This window comes from Lytechinus variegatus, chromosome 5, assembly GCF_018143015.1.
Source record: "Lytechinus variegatus isolate NC3 chromosome 5, Lvar_3.0, whole genome shotgun sequence".
Taxonomy (NCBI): domain Eukaryota; kingdom Metazoa; phylum Echinodermata; class Echinoidea; order Temnopleuroida; family Toxopneustidae; genus Lytechinus; species Lytechinus variegatus.
In genome coordinates, this window is record NC_054744.1 from 40881262 (window position 1) to 40896347 (window position 15086).

Sequence of the window (15086 nt, forward strand, 5' to 3'; positions counted from 1 at the left end):
ATACAATTGATCACTAAAATTACCATGCAATTGATTATGATCATCGTGATCATTATGATCATGACAATAATAATTTAATTTGATGATGAGGATGATAATGGTAATGACGATAATGGGTGATGATGATGATGATGATGATGATGGTCGGTGATGATGATGATGATGATTTTGATGATGATGATGATGAAGACGGGGTATAGATGGCTCAATTGACATTTCAAAAAATACCCGTGACGATTGCCCGGGAAAAGCCATAAAATCACATATGATGCATGAAATGTAGCAAATAAAGGTATATTAATTGAAATTGGCATATTGGGTAAATGCCGTTAATCTTAATCCACATTGATTCGAAAAATCGAAATTATAGACATCTAATGGAAGAAAAATAAATATACTGAGAACAATAAATGAAACTAGAATTTAATTCGTCATGCGGACGAATTAGGTGGTCTGTCATGATTTTTCATTCAGAGTCGGCTAATGTATAAAATGAATAATTTAGATATGATTGATAATCTTGATTCTAGACATCCTAAGAATAAATTTTGACCATTGCTCAATGTGATTATTAATGTTTCCCATAGACTTTGCGCGTAAGCAATTTTGAGAATTACAATTCCAATATTGCAAGTGAAAAACGGGCATGATCCCGCATCTGATCAAAAAGTGGAGGGCACATTACCGAAAGCCCAGAATCTCAGCTATAACATATTAAAAGCTCCGGCAAAACTGACAAGAAGAAATGGAGATATGGCTCACGAAATAGAGGAATGTCGAATCTAGTTTTGAGAAAAAGTCATGTCCCATAGAGATTACACACAAAATACATGTGATATGAAAAAAAACAATTATAATCTGTTTTATCTTGCTAAATTTTAACTTTCATACCTTTTAATTATCATAAAGGATCATGTAAGAGGTGGCAAAAAGAAAAAAAAATGAAAAAAAAATCATCTTTTCTACCCCAGGAATCGAACCTCCGCCCTCGAGAAAGCAAGTCAAATGCGTTATCCATTGAGCCACGATATTCCCCATAGAGATTACACGTAAGCAATTTTGAGAATTACAATTCCAATTTTGCAAGTGAAATACGGGCATGATCCCGGCATCTGATCAAAAAATGAAGGGCACACTTCCGATAGCCCAGAATCTCAGCTACAACATGTTAACAGCTCAAGGAAAGCTGACAAGAAAAAATGGAGATATGGCTCACGAAATAGAGGAATGTCGAATCTAGTTTTGAGAAAAAGTCATGTCCCATAGAGATTACACGCAAAATGAGGAAAAATGACAGGCCTCTTTTCATCGCTGTTTTACGCAATGATGCGTTTCTCAAAACGAAGATTCATGTTAACTGAGGAGAAAGAATACATTCTAAACTAAAACATATCAAAATCTGGGCGAAAAATGATCTATATTCGAGAAGTTACAGCCAAATTTGCATAAATTTGATGACGTCATTTTTGAAAAAAATGAAATTTTTAGTTTGGGCGCCTATTTGATGACGTCACGATATAATTTAGGGACAATGGTGACATGAAATCAAATCTACAACTCATACTCTATCGATATATGAAAAAAAATTGGGGGTCAACGGACTTTTTAAAGAGCTACAGTGAATTTACAATAGGCATGTTTTTGCCCATATATGGCCTATAGTGAGAGCTCGCGCGCACACGTGCTGCAAACTTTAATGGGTGTTAATTTCTATATTAATGGTTGTAGAAGGTTGATCAAGGTATCAAATTGCTCAGAATTTTATTAGCAATGCAATGATATTAAAAGAAACGGTTTTTCTGCGTTGTGTTAAGGTGTAACGCACGGAAACGCGCGCGCATACGTGCGCGCGCGCAAATTTTTGAAATGCTTAAAATGACCTAAAACGTACCCAAAAAAATTTATAGGTCATTTGGACGATTTTTTTACCTTTGACGCGCGCGTACGCGCGCGTCATGACCTCTACATGACCTTTGATGACATCGACAGTTGACCCTTGACATGAAGTTAATGTCCTGTAAATATTATTAATTTTTGATATTTGATAATGAAGATATGAGGAAATGAAGAATTTTACAAAATGGCGGGTAGATGACGTCATCATGACCATATGACCTTCAAAAGATTCGTATGCCGTCTCTATGATAGACTCTATAAATGACGAAAAAATCAGCAAAATTGATTAAGTCAATTCCGAGAAAAGTTGGCGACAAACATAGGGGCTAAGAATAAATAATAAATAATAAAGAAAATTCTGACGAAATCAATAGGTGATCTGTCATAGACAGACCACCTAAAAATAGGAAAAAAAGAATGGGATAAATTTAGATTAATAAATTCATATTTTCAAATATGATAAGATAAAAATCGAATAGAATTAAGTTAAACCCCCACGCACACAAAAGAGACCTTCCATTTCCGTTCAGTCCGTCTCCATTTTTTCGCATTCTATCTTTGTTTTTGCACCAGTGTCTTCTAATTCCTCGCCTAAAAGTAAACAAATAATAGAAAGGCAAAATTAAAAGAAGTAAATCAGGACCAATCGACGCAATATTAGGACGGTGCTTCGTGGTTTTTGTTTTATGATAAAAAGTAGGGTAAACAATAATCAAAGTATGAAGACAAAACCGTCAATGGTTAAAACCGATCGTACTTTCGATGTGAAACTCTTTTCTTTCTTTTTAAATCATTCTGTAAATTCTTGGTAGTTATCAAGTAACCAGGCAATCCCTAGCTAACATGACACATCTTGTAATATGACAATAATTTATAACAAAAAAAACAGTGACGACAATTACTACTTCTATTATCATTATTATTATTATTATCATTATTACTCTTATTATTATTATTACTATTATCATTATTATTATTATTATTAATATTATTATTATTGTGGCTGTTGTTGTTGTTGTAGCATTCCTTTATAAAACATTATTTATCTTATCATTTTCAATATACATTTATTTTTTTATTAGTGTCAATATCATTATTATCATTCCCAATGCTGTTATAAATAGTACTATCATAAGTATCATTAATGTCAAAATCAGTCTTCATGCAACCTACATTATTGATTCTGATATCATAAATCATATGTTCTTGTCGTAACTGCATCTTTTTGAGAAAGAATTTTAATATTTACCTGGGATGTCACGTGGAGGGGTGGGAAGTGACACTGGATGATCTACAGTCAGTTCTTCATTTGAAGGAACTGTGATCCCAAACTTCTCTAATTCTGGGGATAAACCAACACAAAATTTAATAAAATAAATGAATTAATAATAATAAAAATGTAAAAAAAACGTATGTATACTGGATACCCCCCCCCCCCCTAAGCTAAATTTGATACTCAGACAATAAATCGGCTATTTCACCGAACACTTTTTCAAAATCAATTTTGTAAATCAACTAAAATAACGAAAGCTCGATGTCCGAGCTGAAATATGTTTTGTATTATTACTTAGAAGCTTGATATTTTAAGCTCCATCAGCCTATTGAGTAAGATATTTATCTTATCGATCATGCAATGCGAGCCTCACCTTATTTTCTTCACTCGTCTTCCTCCTATTCCCCCCCCCCCCCCTCTTTTCCCTTCTTTTTTTTTCTTTCAACTTTTCTTCTTGTTGCTCTGCCAATCGGGAGGGGGGGGGGGGCTCTGACCTGCCTATGAAATGCTAAGATGAAAAGGGATAAAATGCTAATCCATTTATTTCTACGAGGAGCATGGCCGTACGCAGCGGGAGGGGGGAGTTGCCCTTCCCCAGATACTTTGAAAACTTAATTTATTTTACTAAAAATGTTCACAGAATGCACAAAAGTATGCACGAAATACTTCAATTTCTAAAGCAAAAGTGTCAAAATGACAAACTAAGTCGCTTTTCTCCCTCGCTTTCGAGTTTTTTTTTTTTTTTTTGGGGGGGGGGTAAGCATCCTGCCCCCAGCAAAAAAAAATCGTACGGCCATGACGAGGAGAGTCATAAAAAGCGTTTTGAAAAACTACGAACCTTCTCTGACAAGATCAGCACAGTCCTTCATTTCATTTTCTAGAAGCATCTTGATGAGTTTCACGGCACTGTCTTTCTTGCGACCATGCACCATCGTATACCTGGTGAGGATCGTCTGGTATGCTTTTCTTTGATTTTGGACGATGTTTCCTCCGATTGCTGCACATGAACCTTCGGCTTGAGTGAAACCTAAGTACGTGCTAAAGTCCTGCGGAGTATCATTCGTAGGATCGATTTTTCTCGCCAATTTCAACAAAAATTTGTCACTCAAAATATCAGCCATCGTAGTCTAAATTTCGATACTGAATAATGGTAATAAGATATAATAGGCATTAGTTATTATCAAAACACAACAAAAAATAAATGTCGCCCACGCTAGATGAAACCGTGCTTGTCGCCGCGAGACAGTCAAAAAGATGAACCAGGTATCTTATTCATTTTTTTTTCAATTTAGGAGCATTTTGCTTTATCCCAAAGTTAACACAACAGTGCCTTATTCTTTTTTTTCAATTCTTGGGAGCATTTTGCTTTATCCCATAGTTAACACAACAGTGCCTGTTAGCCAATCAAAATCAATGAAAGTTGACCGAGATGACAACTTGTTGGGATAGAAAAATAATTACTATTGTAACGCTTCTATGATTCAGGATTCCCAAAAAAATATCACGAGAGGCGAAGTATATTTCCTCCGTCTCTTAAACAAAGAGTAAGCTTTATATTGATGGATAGATAATAATAACAAATTTAAAAAAAAAATTGGGGGTGCTTTGGTAATGATTAAAGAGACACAAACAGAGCCCGCAGTGGTTAACTTTCCAAGCATATTTTAGCAGAAAGTTGAAAGAAAATAAATGTGGATTAAAGAAAATATCAATCTTATGGCTATGTCGCCTAGTATTGGTGCAGTAATTGCAATGTAGGAGGCTCCAACCAGAAATATGATCCGGCTTTGAGCAGGGTCGCATAAATAATAAAAACCTTTGTAATTAAAAAAAAAAGTGACGAAGAAATTATGTTTGGTATAAATATAAATAAATTAAAACTCAGTTACATAATTTCAATTGAACCCTTAACATATCAAGGGTAGGCCTATTTGGGTACAGCGAATTTACAAATATACCTTCATACATTGGTGCTCAAAAATTAATGAACCCCACCAGAAAATGAAAATTTTTGTAAAAAAATATTGTTCAAGTTCTGCTATGTTTTAGGTGATTGTGAAGTTAGATGATAAAATAATACATTCAATGAAGTTTGTTTGTCTGGGCTCGCCAAACTTTGTAGTGTTGTTCTCGTTGCTGTTGTTGTCCACCTTTAACACTGATCATTTCCATGAATCATTACATTAATATTGAAATACAATAATTGCACTTAGCCCCTAATATATCCAATAAAGGTGCGAGAGTTTTTCATATAGTACTTCTTCAAAATATAGCACACGATTTTTTATATCGCTTTCGTGCCCGTATAATGGATCGTTAAAATGATAATTCCAGCCTTAAGTGAATTCAATTGAAAATTAATTCAAGAAGGCAAATACTTTGATGAAATGTTAGTGGATATATACGAAAAGGTGACAATTGATAACTTTTTAGAATTGTTGCGTTAAACAGCTTTGCAATGATATGTTTGGATAATTGATTATTGGGGTGATTGTGGAGTGATAATGAGGTGACCTTTTCTCAGAAAATTGAACAAAATAATACCTGTACAAAATAGTATAAAAATGTGCTTTTGTTGCTCAGTTTTGACTATTGTTGCTGTGATAAATTGCTTTCCCTTTTCACTCTAATTCATATAATACATTACGATCAATTAACCATTTCATCATCTCCCCCCCCCCCCCCCCCCCCTCTCTCTCTCTGTTTGCAAATACAATACAGATAAAAGTAGCATATATACTCATAACTTACTTAATTGAAACAACGTAAAGTAGTCCGAGTCGCAAACTGTAGCTTCGATGAAAGTGGTAATGTGATATTAGCGACGTTTGGTCTTTGGATATTGTATTGAATGCCTTTATTTGGAAATTACAGGTAGGCTTATCGTTATTTACTCAGTTGTATCATATTAATGTACTTTGCTCAGGCAATTTTCATGATCCCCTGCATTCATACCTCACAAAGTGTGGTATTATATTTAAACTAGAAATCTATCCATCGCTTGACTCTGAAAACAAGTGAGGGGCAAAGTTTATACATGACTATTGTCAGATATCTTTCGAGGAAACGCGATGGCCTGTATTCCGAAGTCGGGTTTAACTTAGACCATGGTCTAAAAAATGACAAAATTTTCCCTACTTCGTGTGTTTGTTATTTTTACTGTGTTCTTTCCTAAATCGTGAATGGTGAAGAAAGCTATCATCTTATCCTTCCGAAACAGTTAAGAATTATTAGAGACAAAAATGAGCTGACATTGAAATCAAACTGTTAGAAATTTATGCCACTATTGCCCACAACTTTAAACCAGAGTTTAGATTAAACCCGACTTCAGAATACGGACCAATGAGTATCATTTGGCGTCTTTTCATTCTGAACTGCAGAGAAAATACGGTTCACTATAACGTACCGTACTGTTATAATATGTATATCGTTTGGTGCACCTGACCCTTAGTGTGTAGTCATATAGATCCTAATTGAAACTTTGAACCATTGGCAGGGGCCGCGGAACGATTTTCAAAGGGGGGGGGGGGGCTGATCATGCTTAAAATCACAATCATAATTATGGTAAATTTTACGTTTTTGTACACGGTTTTGGAAAAAAGTGCCCCCCCCCCGGTTCCACGGCCCCTGATTGGGTTTCCACCCAGCAGACTAACACACGCTTATAAAACTTGCTGTTTCAAATTTTCATCGTAGGTCCAATTTCTAATGATTTCATTTTTAATACACTAATGCGTTCTCGTCCAATATGAAGTTGGTATATCCGGCGGGTATCACTGTCAACATCATTATATAGTGTGTCCCAGAAAAAAAGGAAACCTGAATTCAGTTTAATGTTTTTCCTCATAATCATGATTATAAATTTGCTTCATAAGATGTACATCAATGAAAAGATACACTTCCCCTCTTTCATTTTGAAGCCCATCTCAATGTTCATAATGCACGCATGACTGAGTTAAACAATATAAAGTGGTGCTGGCAAATTTCCATTTGCATGAGCAAATTAAGAATTTGAGTGTGGCAATTATGGCTATGTATTCGGAAAACAAAGTTCATAACTTTAATATTCAATTTGCCATGTTTGCCATCTTTCATATGAGACCCATGCATAAAATATGATTGACGCATTGTCGAGAAAGGGTTGCATGAAAACATGCTTGATTTTTACATAAAGGACGGATCAATGAAAAACTAGCATTTCCTAAAATGCGGCAGACAAAGGGCTACCGGTGAACGCGCAGTGTGATTTTTATGGTTGGCCTGAATGTTAGGTTTTAATTCTTTCTGTATAACTTGACAAAAAAATCTTGAAATGATGAGCCGAGGCATGGGTGGTGGAATGTTGGAGGGGGGGGAGTGAAACGCCTACAGAAAAACAGTCTAATTACTTTCTCTCCTTCCATTGTAAAAAAAAAGTGATGTACCCCTTATCTGCTGCGCCCCCTTCATTCTGCCGCCGAATGACTGAGAGAAGTTTGAGATAAAACTCATCCAAATTATTACAATTGTATCTTTGAGTTCTCAGAGCCATATACTCCAGTCTGCAACAATAAAGGGCTTTCCTTCCCCGACCAATTGTCTACTGTTTTGTTGGGGGAAAAGAAGTGCTTGTGTTTCAACGATCCGTCGAATATGAGCATGCTTACATGCAACCTTATCTCGACCATGCGTCTTTTATATTTTACGCATATAAGGTCTCATATGAAAGGGGAAAAGTTGGATGTTCAAGGTATGAAATTGTTTTCGAATAGATTGCAGGAAAAGCCAGCAAAACTCACTCAAAATCATAATTTGCTCTTGCAAATGGAAATAATTGGTACCACTGCTTTTCATTGTTCTAACTCGGTCATGCGTGCATAATGAACATTGAGATGGGTCTCAAATGAAAGAAGAGAAGTATATCTTTCCATTCATGAACATTGAAGCAAATTTATGATCATGATAGGAAAAAATTACCCTGAATCACGGTTTCCTTTTTTTTTCTGGGACGCACTGTATATACAAATGGAATTCTAATGGAGATATTCTATTGCCATGGAAGTAAAAAAAGACTATATCTTAGCGGAGAGTTTGGTGTTTTGTTCGTATTCATGAACAATGAAGTAGTAAACCATTCATCGTTGATCTCTACAGAAGATTGGTCTGGTCTGTCAAAACACAACTAAACGTGCAAAGAGGAGACATGATTTATGGATTGTTATATATTGCGTGCAAGCAGACCTACTACTGGTACAAGCAAGGTTTCGTGTTCGAATATTTGTGATTCCATACTTTAAAAAAATAACACATTTGTAAAGCAGACAAATCTGTCATTGAGCATGATTGGTGAGGCTCTAACAAAGGGGTCCATCTCGGCCAATCCCATACTCTGGCCTGGCTAAATGAGCACGTTATTGACACAATGATATGGAAACGATATTCGTGTAATTATTAACTATGAAAGCAAAGATAGGTCAAAAAAGGGCGACAGAGTCAAGATTGCCCAAACCTATTATACTCACCGGCAAATACAGAGGAAAACTACACAATAATAAATGACAATACAGTATACATCAAGTCGGTATAATTAAGTCACCAGTTATAGCTATAATCAAAGAGACGTCAATCATGCGTATGGCATGTATGGGTACATTTTGCATACATAGTAATCATGGTAGTAGCTGTATCTATCGTTATTAAGACTAGCGAGTGTGGTGATGCCGAAACACTCTCTATACAGTGCGTTTCAGAAAAAAAAGGTAATCCAAATCTAGAGGACTTATATTCCAATCCTATTCAAATTCATGATATCTGCATGGATATTAAATAAAAACTTATCAGCTTGCCATGCATACCCTATTTGTACAATTTGGGCCATGCGTGACCGAATTATTGATGTTAAAGACAACAAGTGCATACATCTTTTTCCTTAGTTTTTTTCGACGTCTGAGCTGTCAAAAATTATTGTTTGATTGGACCCTTTCCTTCAAAGAAGTGTTAATAAGCAAATGTTCTTGCAGATGGTAAACGGAGAGATTACCACAGTTGGACCAACATTTTGAGAGACAGGATCGTTTATTCGATGAGTGTACGGGCATAGGCCTATCTTTGGTGGATTCAGGATGGCTTTCCCGCCCTTCGTTCCAACATTGAGATAGACTCTGAGAACTGACATTGAGTCGTTGCCCTCAACCAATCAATGACGTAGAATGGCCACCAAGATCGCCTGACCTCACGCCTTGTGACTATTTCCATTGGAGACACTGAAAAACAAGGTGTTTGCAACTCCTCCCCAAGATCTTGATGATTTGCAGGGCCGAATTCGACAAGAGGTGGATGCTTTGCGCAATGATCCGGCAACGGCGAGACGAGGTGTCCAATACAACCTTCCACGCGCTCTATATACCGGCTTTGTGTGCAAATAAGGAGAGGGGAACATGTTGAAGGTGTGGTTGGATAATACATTACCCTTTTAATCATCATTTCAGGGGAATGCATTCACTCTTCATTCTAAAACTTGCTTTGAAAAACATTTTATTCTATCAGAACACATTTCACCCAAAACTTTGGTCATGACTGTATGACACAAAATGGTCCAAATAGACAATCAAAGGAAAGCTGATGAGTTTCTCATGCATATCCATGCAGAATAATCTCACAAAATGAAATATAATCCGAATATCAGCCCTCTAGATTTGGATTACCTCTTTTCTGAAACGCACTGTACATATATCATGAAGAAGGTACATGGTTTCTATTGGTAGTAGTATGGTAATTGAGGCCCCCAGTTAGTTTTTAGCTCGCTACTCAAGTTTACCAGTGTCATAGAGATTGATGTTTGTGTGGTATTTGAGACAGTTCTTTAGCACACAACTTAAAGTCTCATAGCCACTATAGCACATCATATATAGCCAGAATAAGCCTATATAGCAGCACGTCAAAATCAAAATTTTGGAAGTAGCGTCGCCACTTTATATTGTAGGTCTACTGCAGGCCTAGTATTACATATCTTGTCATGTTTCTATAAAAATATGTTTGGAACTATGAAAAAGGGTCCTTATTCACACCACTCTCCCCTATATTTTAATTGGTTGCATTATTATGATCGGGAAATTCTACACCCTAATTTCCTCCTCAACTCTTGAGAAGATAAACACAAAAAATCAATTGAGCAATATCAAAATGAAATTCAATCCCACTGTTGAGTGAATACTGAATACATTCGCTATGACAGTATCCGCATTATGAATTGACTTTACTCTCTCATTCTAGGGAGAATTGCAAAGTTTTAATCAGGGTTGGTACCAGAGGGGAGGGGGTAGTTATAAAACACAAAGAGAAGAAAAAGAAATCTAAACTAAATGTTTTAAATAACTTTAACTTCGGTCAGGGAGGATATAGCTACCGAATCACTTTCTCACCCCCAAATAAATATATTATTAAATAATGACAAAATTTCAGATCCCGTTTGACAAAAAACATACAAATCAAGAGCAAAAACTTTAATTTTTACAGCATTCGAATTCGTGTTTGATGAATTAGGGAGGTCAATTAAAAGAAATGCTAATCATTCTATTGTATTGCAGGGGATCATGGACTTACTATACTCTCTAAGAGATCATTAATGCATTCTGTATTAAGATGTTGTTTTGCGAGGGAACGTGTAACGAAATTTTCTAATTTGTAAAGTAAAAGCTTTGATTTTAGAGCACTTGAAGACATACGTGCATGGAATACTGCATTATCCAATGCATATTATACGCATATATATATATATATATATATATATATATATATATATATTATATATATATATATATATATATATATATATATTTGGGGGGCTGCAGTCCTCAAAGCTCCCCCTAGAGCCGCGCCTGCTTTCGGGTATATGCAACAAAAGCCTATCAGAAATACATCATCCGTTTTTCCAGTCACATGCAGGCCTATCGTTAACAAGATCAAAACAACTCAACATTTATGCTTAAAATTACTTGATAAAGTACAGGCTTATTTTAATAACTATATCAAACAGTTATGAGGAGAGCATATCATTTAAGCTAAAATTGTATATGATTAGAAGATATGAGGAAAAAAATATGTACTCACAAATTTAAGGTGAACTATTTGTCGATCAATTAGTGATGGGATCCGAGAGCTGGGAAGTGCAGAGCGAAGAGTATTAATACATGCAATTTAATCGTACTCTTCAAGGTATTGAAGGTGTGTCGTATTTATTATGTCAGCTTCTATATTTCGACACTGGGGGATTTTTCTGAGTAATACTTTGGTATCAGCCGACCAAAATACAAAATTAATAACCGAGGAAGAATCTTTCCACTGTTGAACAATATGTGTACATTGATTTGTTTATCATAGTGTTTGTTCTTTCGAGTGTAACCCTTCGTTCGCCGATGGGTTGGTATACAATGATCGAGCGTTGGGTGGTGGCGGGGAAATCCCACATGTAAAGAAATTGGGGCAGCCTAGAAAAAGCTGTATTGTATAAATATGCATGCAATTGTGACACCTTTCAAGAACTCTTTCTAAGCAAAAGAAGGCTGCTGTCCAAGTTATAGAATCAACCTTATTCTGAGCTGTCATGAAGCATTTCACTTTTGAGACATAAGGTGTTAACAGTACAGAAACGACATGTAGTATTATGAAAATGACATTTTCGTAATAGTTACTGGAAGTTATTTTGTTTTTGGGTACACCATTATTCACTCTGGTGTGCATCAAACTGGACGGTCATTATCCATTTGAAGTTCCTTCATGTAATATCGAGAATATTCTGAAGGCCTATCTTCTTGTTGCCTCCAACATAAAGATACGGTGGAGGTGCCAGCATGGCCGAGTGGGCTAAGGCGCCTAACTGAACACTTGAAATTCCGGGGTTCGATCCTCGGTCACGGCACTGTTGCCCTAGAGCAAAGCAATTGAATCGACAATGCTTATTAACCCTGCTTTCAAATTAATGGAAGTGATATGAATCCTTGGAAATTAGAAAGAAGAAATAAAAAAAATAAAAAAAATATGAACTAATACAGAATTTGTTAAAAACCACAGCAAAAACGTATATTTTGTTCGTGCTTGAGAATTCTTTATAGGTTAGAAGTGCTTGGAAAATTATTATAATTGTCTCGTTGTTACGGTGTTCTATACTAGGTTCCATTAGATTATTACTCATCAAGTAACAATAGTGTGGCGCGCATGATATATTTCCCTGCTACCATATTGCATGGTAACAGGTTATTATAATTTTTTTTATTCTCTCTCTCTTCCTCACACACTCTCAAAAAAACATGAGAAATAGAGGAGAATTAACTATATCAACAAAGAAAAGGAGCTTACACTTGTGAATTGGAAATAACAATATAAAAAACAAAATGCAATTAACTCTTATCATACTTTCCAAGATGAATTAAAAAATTCTTTAAAATGCTTTAATTCGCGATTAATTCCCTTTTTATAGTAAACAATTTTATATACATATAAATTCATAGAGTAACAACAAGCAAGCAAAATATTGTACACTGTATGCAATCAGTTATACTTGAAATAATTCATTTAATGTATTAAAAAGCGACACGATGTCAACTTGGTCTGAACAGAGACTCATTCTTTGTTGTATTGTTTTGCCCAATTTTGACTTTGGTTGATTTTATTACTTCTCCCATTCAATTTTATTTTACGGGGCATTACTATTTTTAATAGTGTCCTTGGTAAGATTCAAATGAAAAAATCTGACTAAAATTTGTGCAATTAATTGCAATTAAAATCATTCGATTGAAAGCTTATACATCTAAAGCTCTAAATGTTATGTTATGCAAATCCCCCAAATCCCCCAAGTGTGAATCTGACAATTACAATAAATAACTAGATTATAAACAGTTATGAAGTGTAGGATATGAAATAAACATGAGTTTCATATGATGATGTATCTTGATCAGGTGTGCAACTGATCTGCAGTTTTCTATTTTTTTTTAAACTTATTCCAATGCATGCACTGGGCTAAAAATTACAGGATATCATTTTCTGTATAGCCTCTCGATAGCTAATCCCTAAATTTGTAAGAGAACTCAAAAAGCACTTTTAAAGATAAAGTAAAACAAAACTAGATAAGTTCAATCAGTGTAAATTGAATATTTAAATTTGTACAGATAATCGACGGTTGAAAAGTCAACCCTTACCAAAGATAAAGACACGCTTTAGGTGTTTACAGAAGAAAAGAGGCGTTAAACGCAATACTTTTTTCATCGAGTTGATATAAACATTTTTTTTCATGCTATTGATTTCATTTATGTATGTATGCATAAGAGCAGTACATATAATGCAATTTTCTTTTACAAACATTGCCTAATAGCAAAAGAGTATACACAAAATAAATATTAATTGAAATATTTTAATTACATTATTAAAAGCACGTAGAACAATGAAAGACGTGAGTTATAAATATTGACTAAGGCTTGGATAAGGGGTACATGATATCGAATATTTTGGTTTCCCAATCAAACTTGGAAAAATGAAAGGAGTATAAAGAATGGTACATTACGAATTAACTCTTTATGCGTTACATTCGCATTATTGCACATCCGCAGGCGTGTTTCGTTCGCATTTTTGCACAACCACGCATTTCCCATAGACGTCCCCTGCCCCATTGTTTTTAACAATTGCATGCATGCCCAGAGCGTGCCTAGCTACAGTGTATAGCCTGGCGTTTGTGTATACCGTACCTGTGTACCGATCGATCGATCGCGAGTGCGACATTAGTTTAGCGTTCGACGGATTATCGCAGTTTAAAAATTACAGAATCATTGACTTTTTCCAAAAAATCAATACATCCTGATCACAGCCAGAAAGTTCATTGAAAAAAGGAGAGGAGAAAATCAATAAAACCCTCCTCACAAACAATACCATGGCCAGGCTTATTGTTAGGAGTCTGTGACTCGCCGAATGTGAATGAGACCCTTTCAATACCTTGACCAGGCAAAAATTTAGTCTTTTATTTTCCACTAGTTATTTTTATCGGATTATCATGAGTTTTGGTATCAATACAAAGCTTATGTAATGAACAGTCCAAGAGGATAAATAAAAATCATGCCACTAACGCAAGAACCAAAGTAAAAGGGGGGCTATATTTTGTTGGAAGTATTAGGAGAAAGCATTTAGAAAATGTAATTTACTATTCATTTTTCCATAATTTATCCGATAAATTTATATACGATAAGAAAGCCCAGGAAACACTCTACAAGTTTGCTACGCAACATTTTCTTTGAAAATGATCATATAAAAAGTTATGGCACTCTGAATAACAGAGTGTATTATACTGCGTAGAGGGGATCACTGCTAAAATAATGCAACACACAGGGGGTTTACAGGTGAACGCATAAAGAGTTAAGAAGGCTAGAAGGCGATAAACGGCAAACAAAACAAACACACGAATACTAATATTATGCTGTAGTACTAGTAGTAGAGTATTTATAATTATATTTCAGTGTGATCTTCAACTAAATAATAAATAAAATGATATTTTAAAGCCTGTGTATAGCTTTGGTAAAGGGTCAATAATGTGATTGATAATCGAATATCATCTAATATGACAGTCTTACTGAAGCGTAGAGACCGTTAGATATTTTTCCAACTGCACTTCTCTGAGAAAATTTCAAATATTCAAATCTTGGATATATAGCGCCCTCTCTCGGCGATGCTTGATTTAAATTTAAAAAATGGGCATTCAAGCACTTATCTTATAAATTTAGTGATTAGATATCCAAAAGTTACAGACAAAGAACATATCTTGAAAGTTTCAGCCCATTCCATGATTTTGAATAGGATTTAATTGAAAGACAAAAACACACAGATATTTTAATTTGATCGGGTGACCCGATCAAGTTAAATTTCCATGTAAAATCGCAAAATTTATCCTGTAAAACAC

General features: G+C 35.1%; 1 protein-coding gene across 6 annotated transcripts; it reads right to left on the bottom strand.

Moving 5' to 3' along the window:
- Positions 1 to 2319: 2319 nt before the first annotated feature.
- LOC121416160 lies at positions 2320 to 12134 on the bottom strand. 6 transcript variants are annotated; one of them, XM_041609636.1, is made up of 5 exons: positions 11679 to 12134; positions 11258 to 11306; positions 4008 to 4215; positions 3146 to 3238; positions 2320 to 2487 (listed from the first exon to the last, which is right to left on the bottom strand). In XM_041609636.1, exons 1-5 carry the CDS (start codon positions 11885 to 11887, stop codon positions 2423 to 2425), a joined length of 624 nt encoding a protein of 207 aa, XP_041465570.1. In that variant the 5' UTR covers positions 11888 to 12134; the 3' UTR covers positions 2320 to 2422. The 6 variants fall into 6 exon arrangements, with proteins under 6 accessions (XP_041465570.1, XP_041465572.1, XP_041465571.1 ...); XM_041609638.1 differs by having other exon boundaries at positions 4008 to 4309; positions 11679 to 12131; XM_041609637.1 differs by lacking the exon at positions 11679 to 12134 and having other exon boundaries at positions 4008 to 4309; positions 11258 to 11537.
- Positions 12135 to 15086: the final 2952 nt, after the last annotated feature.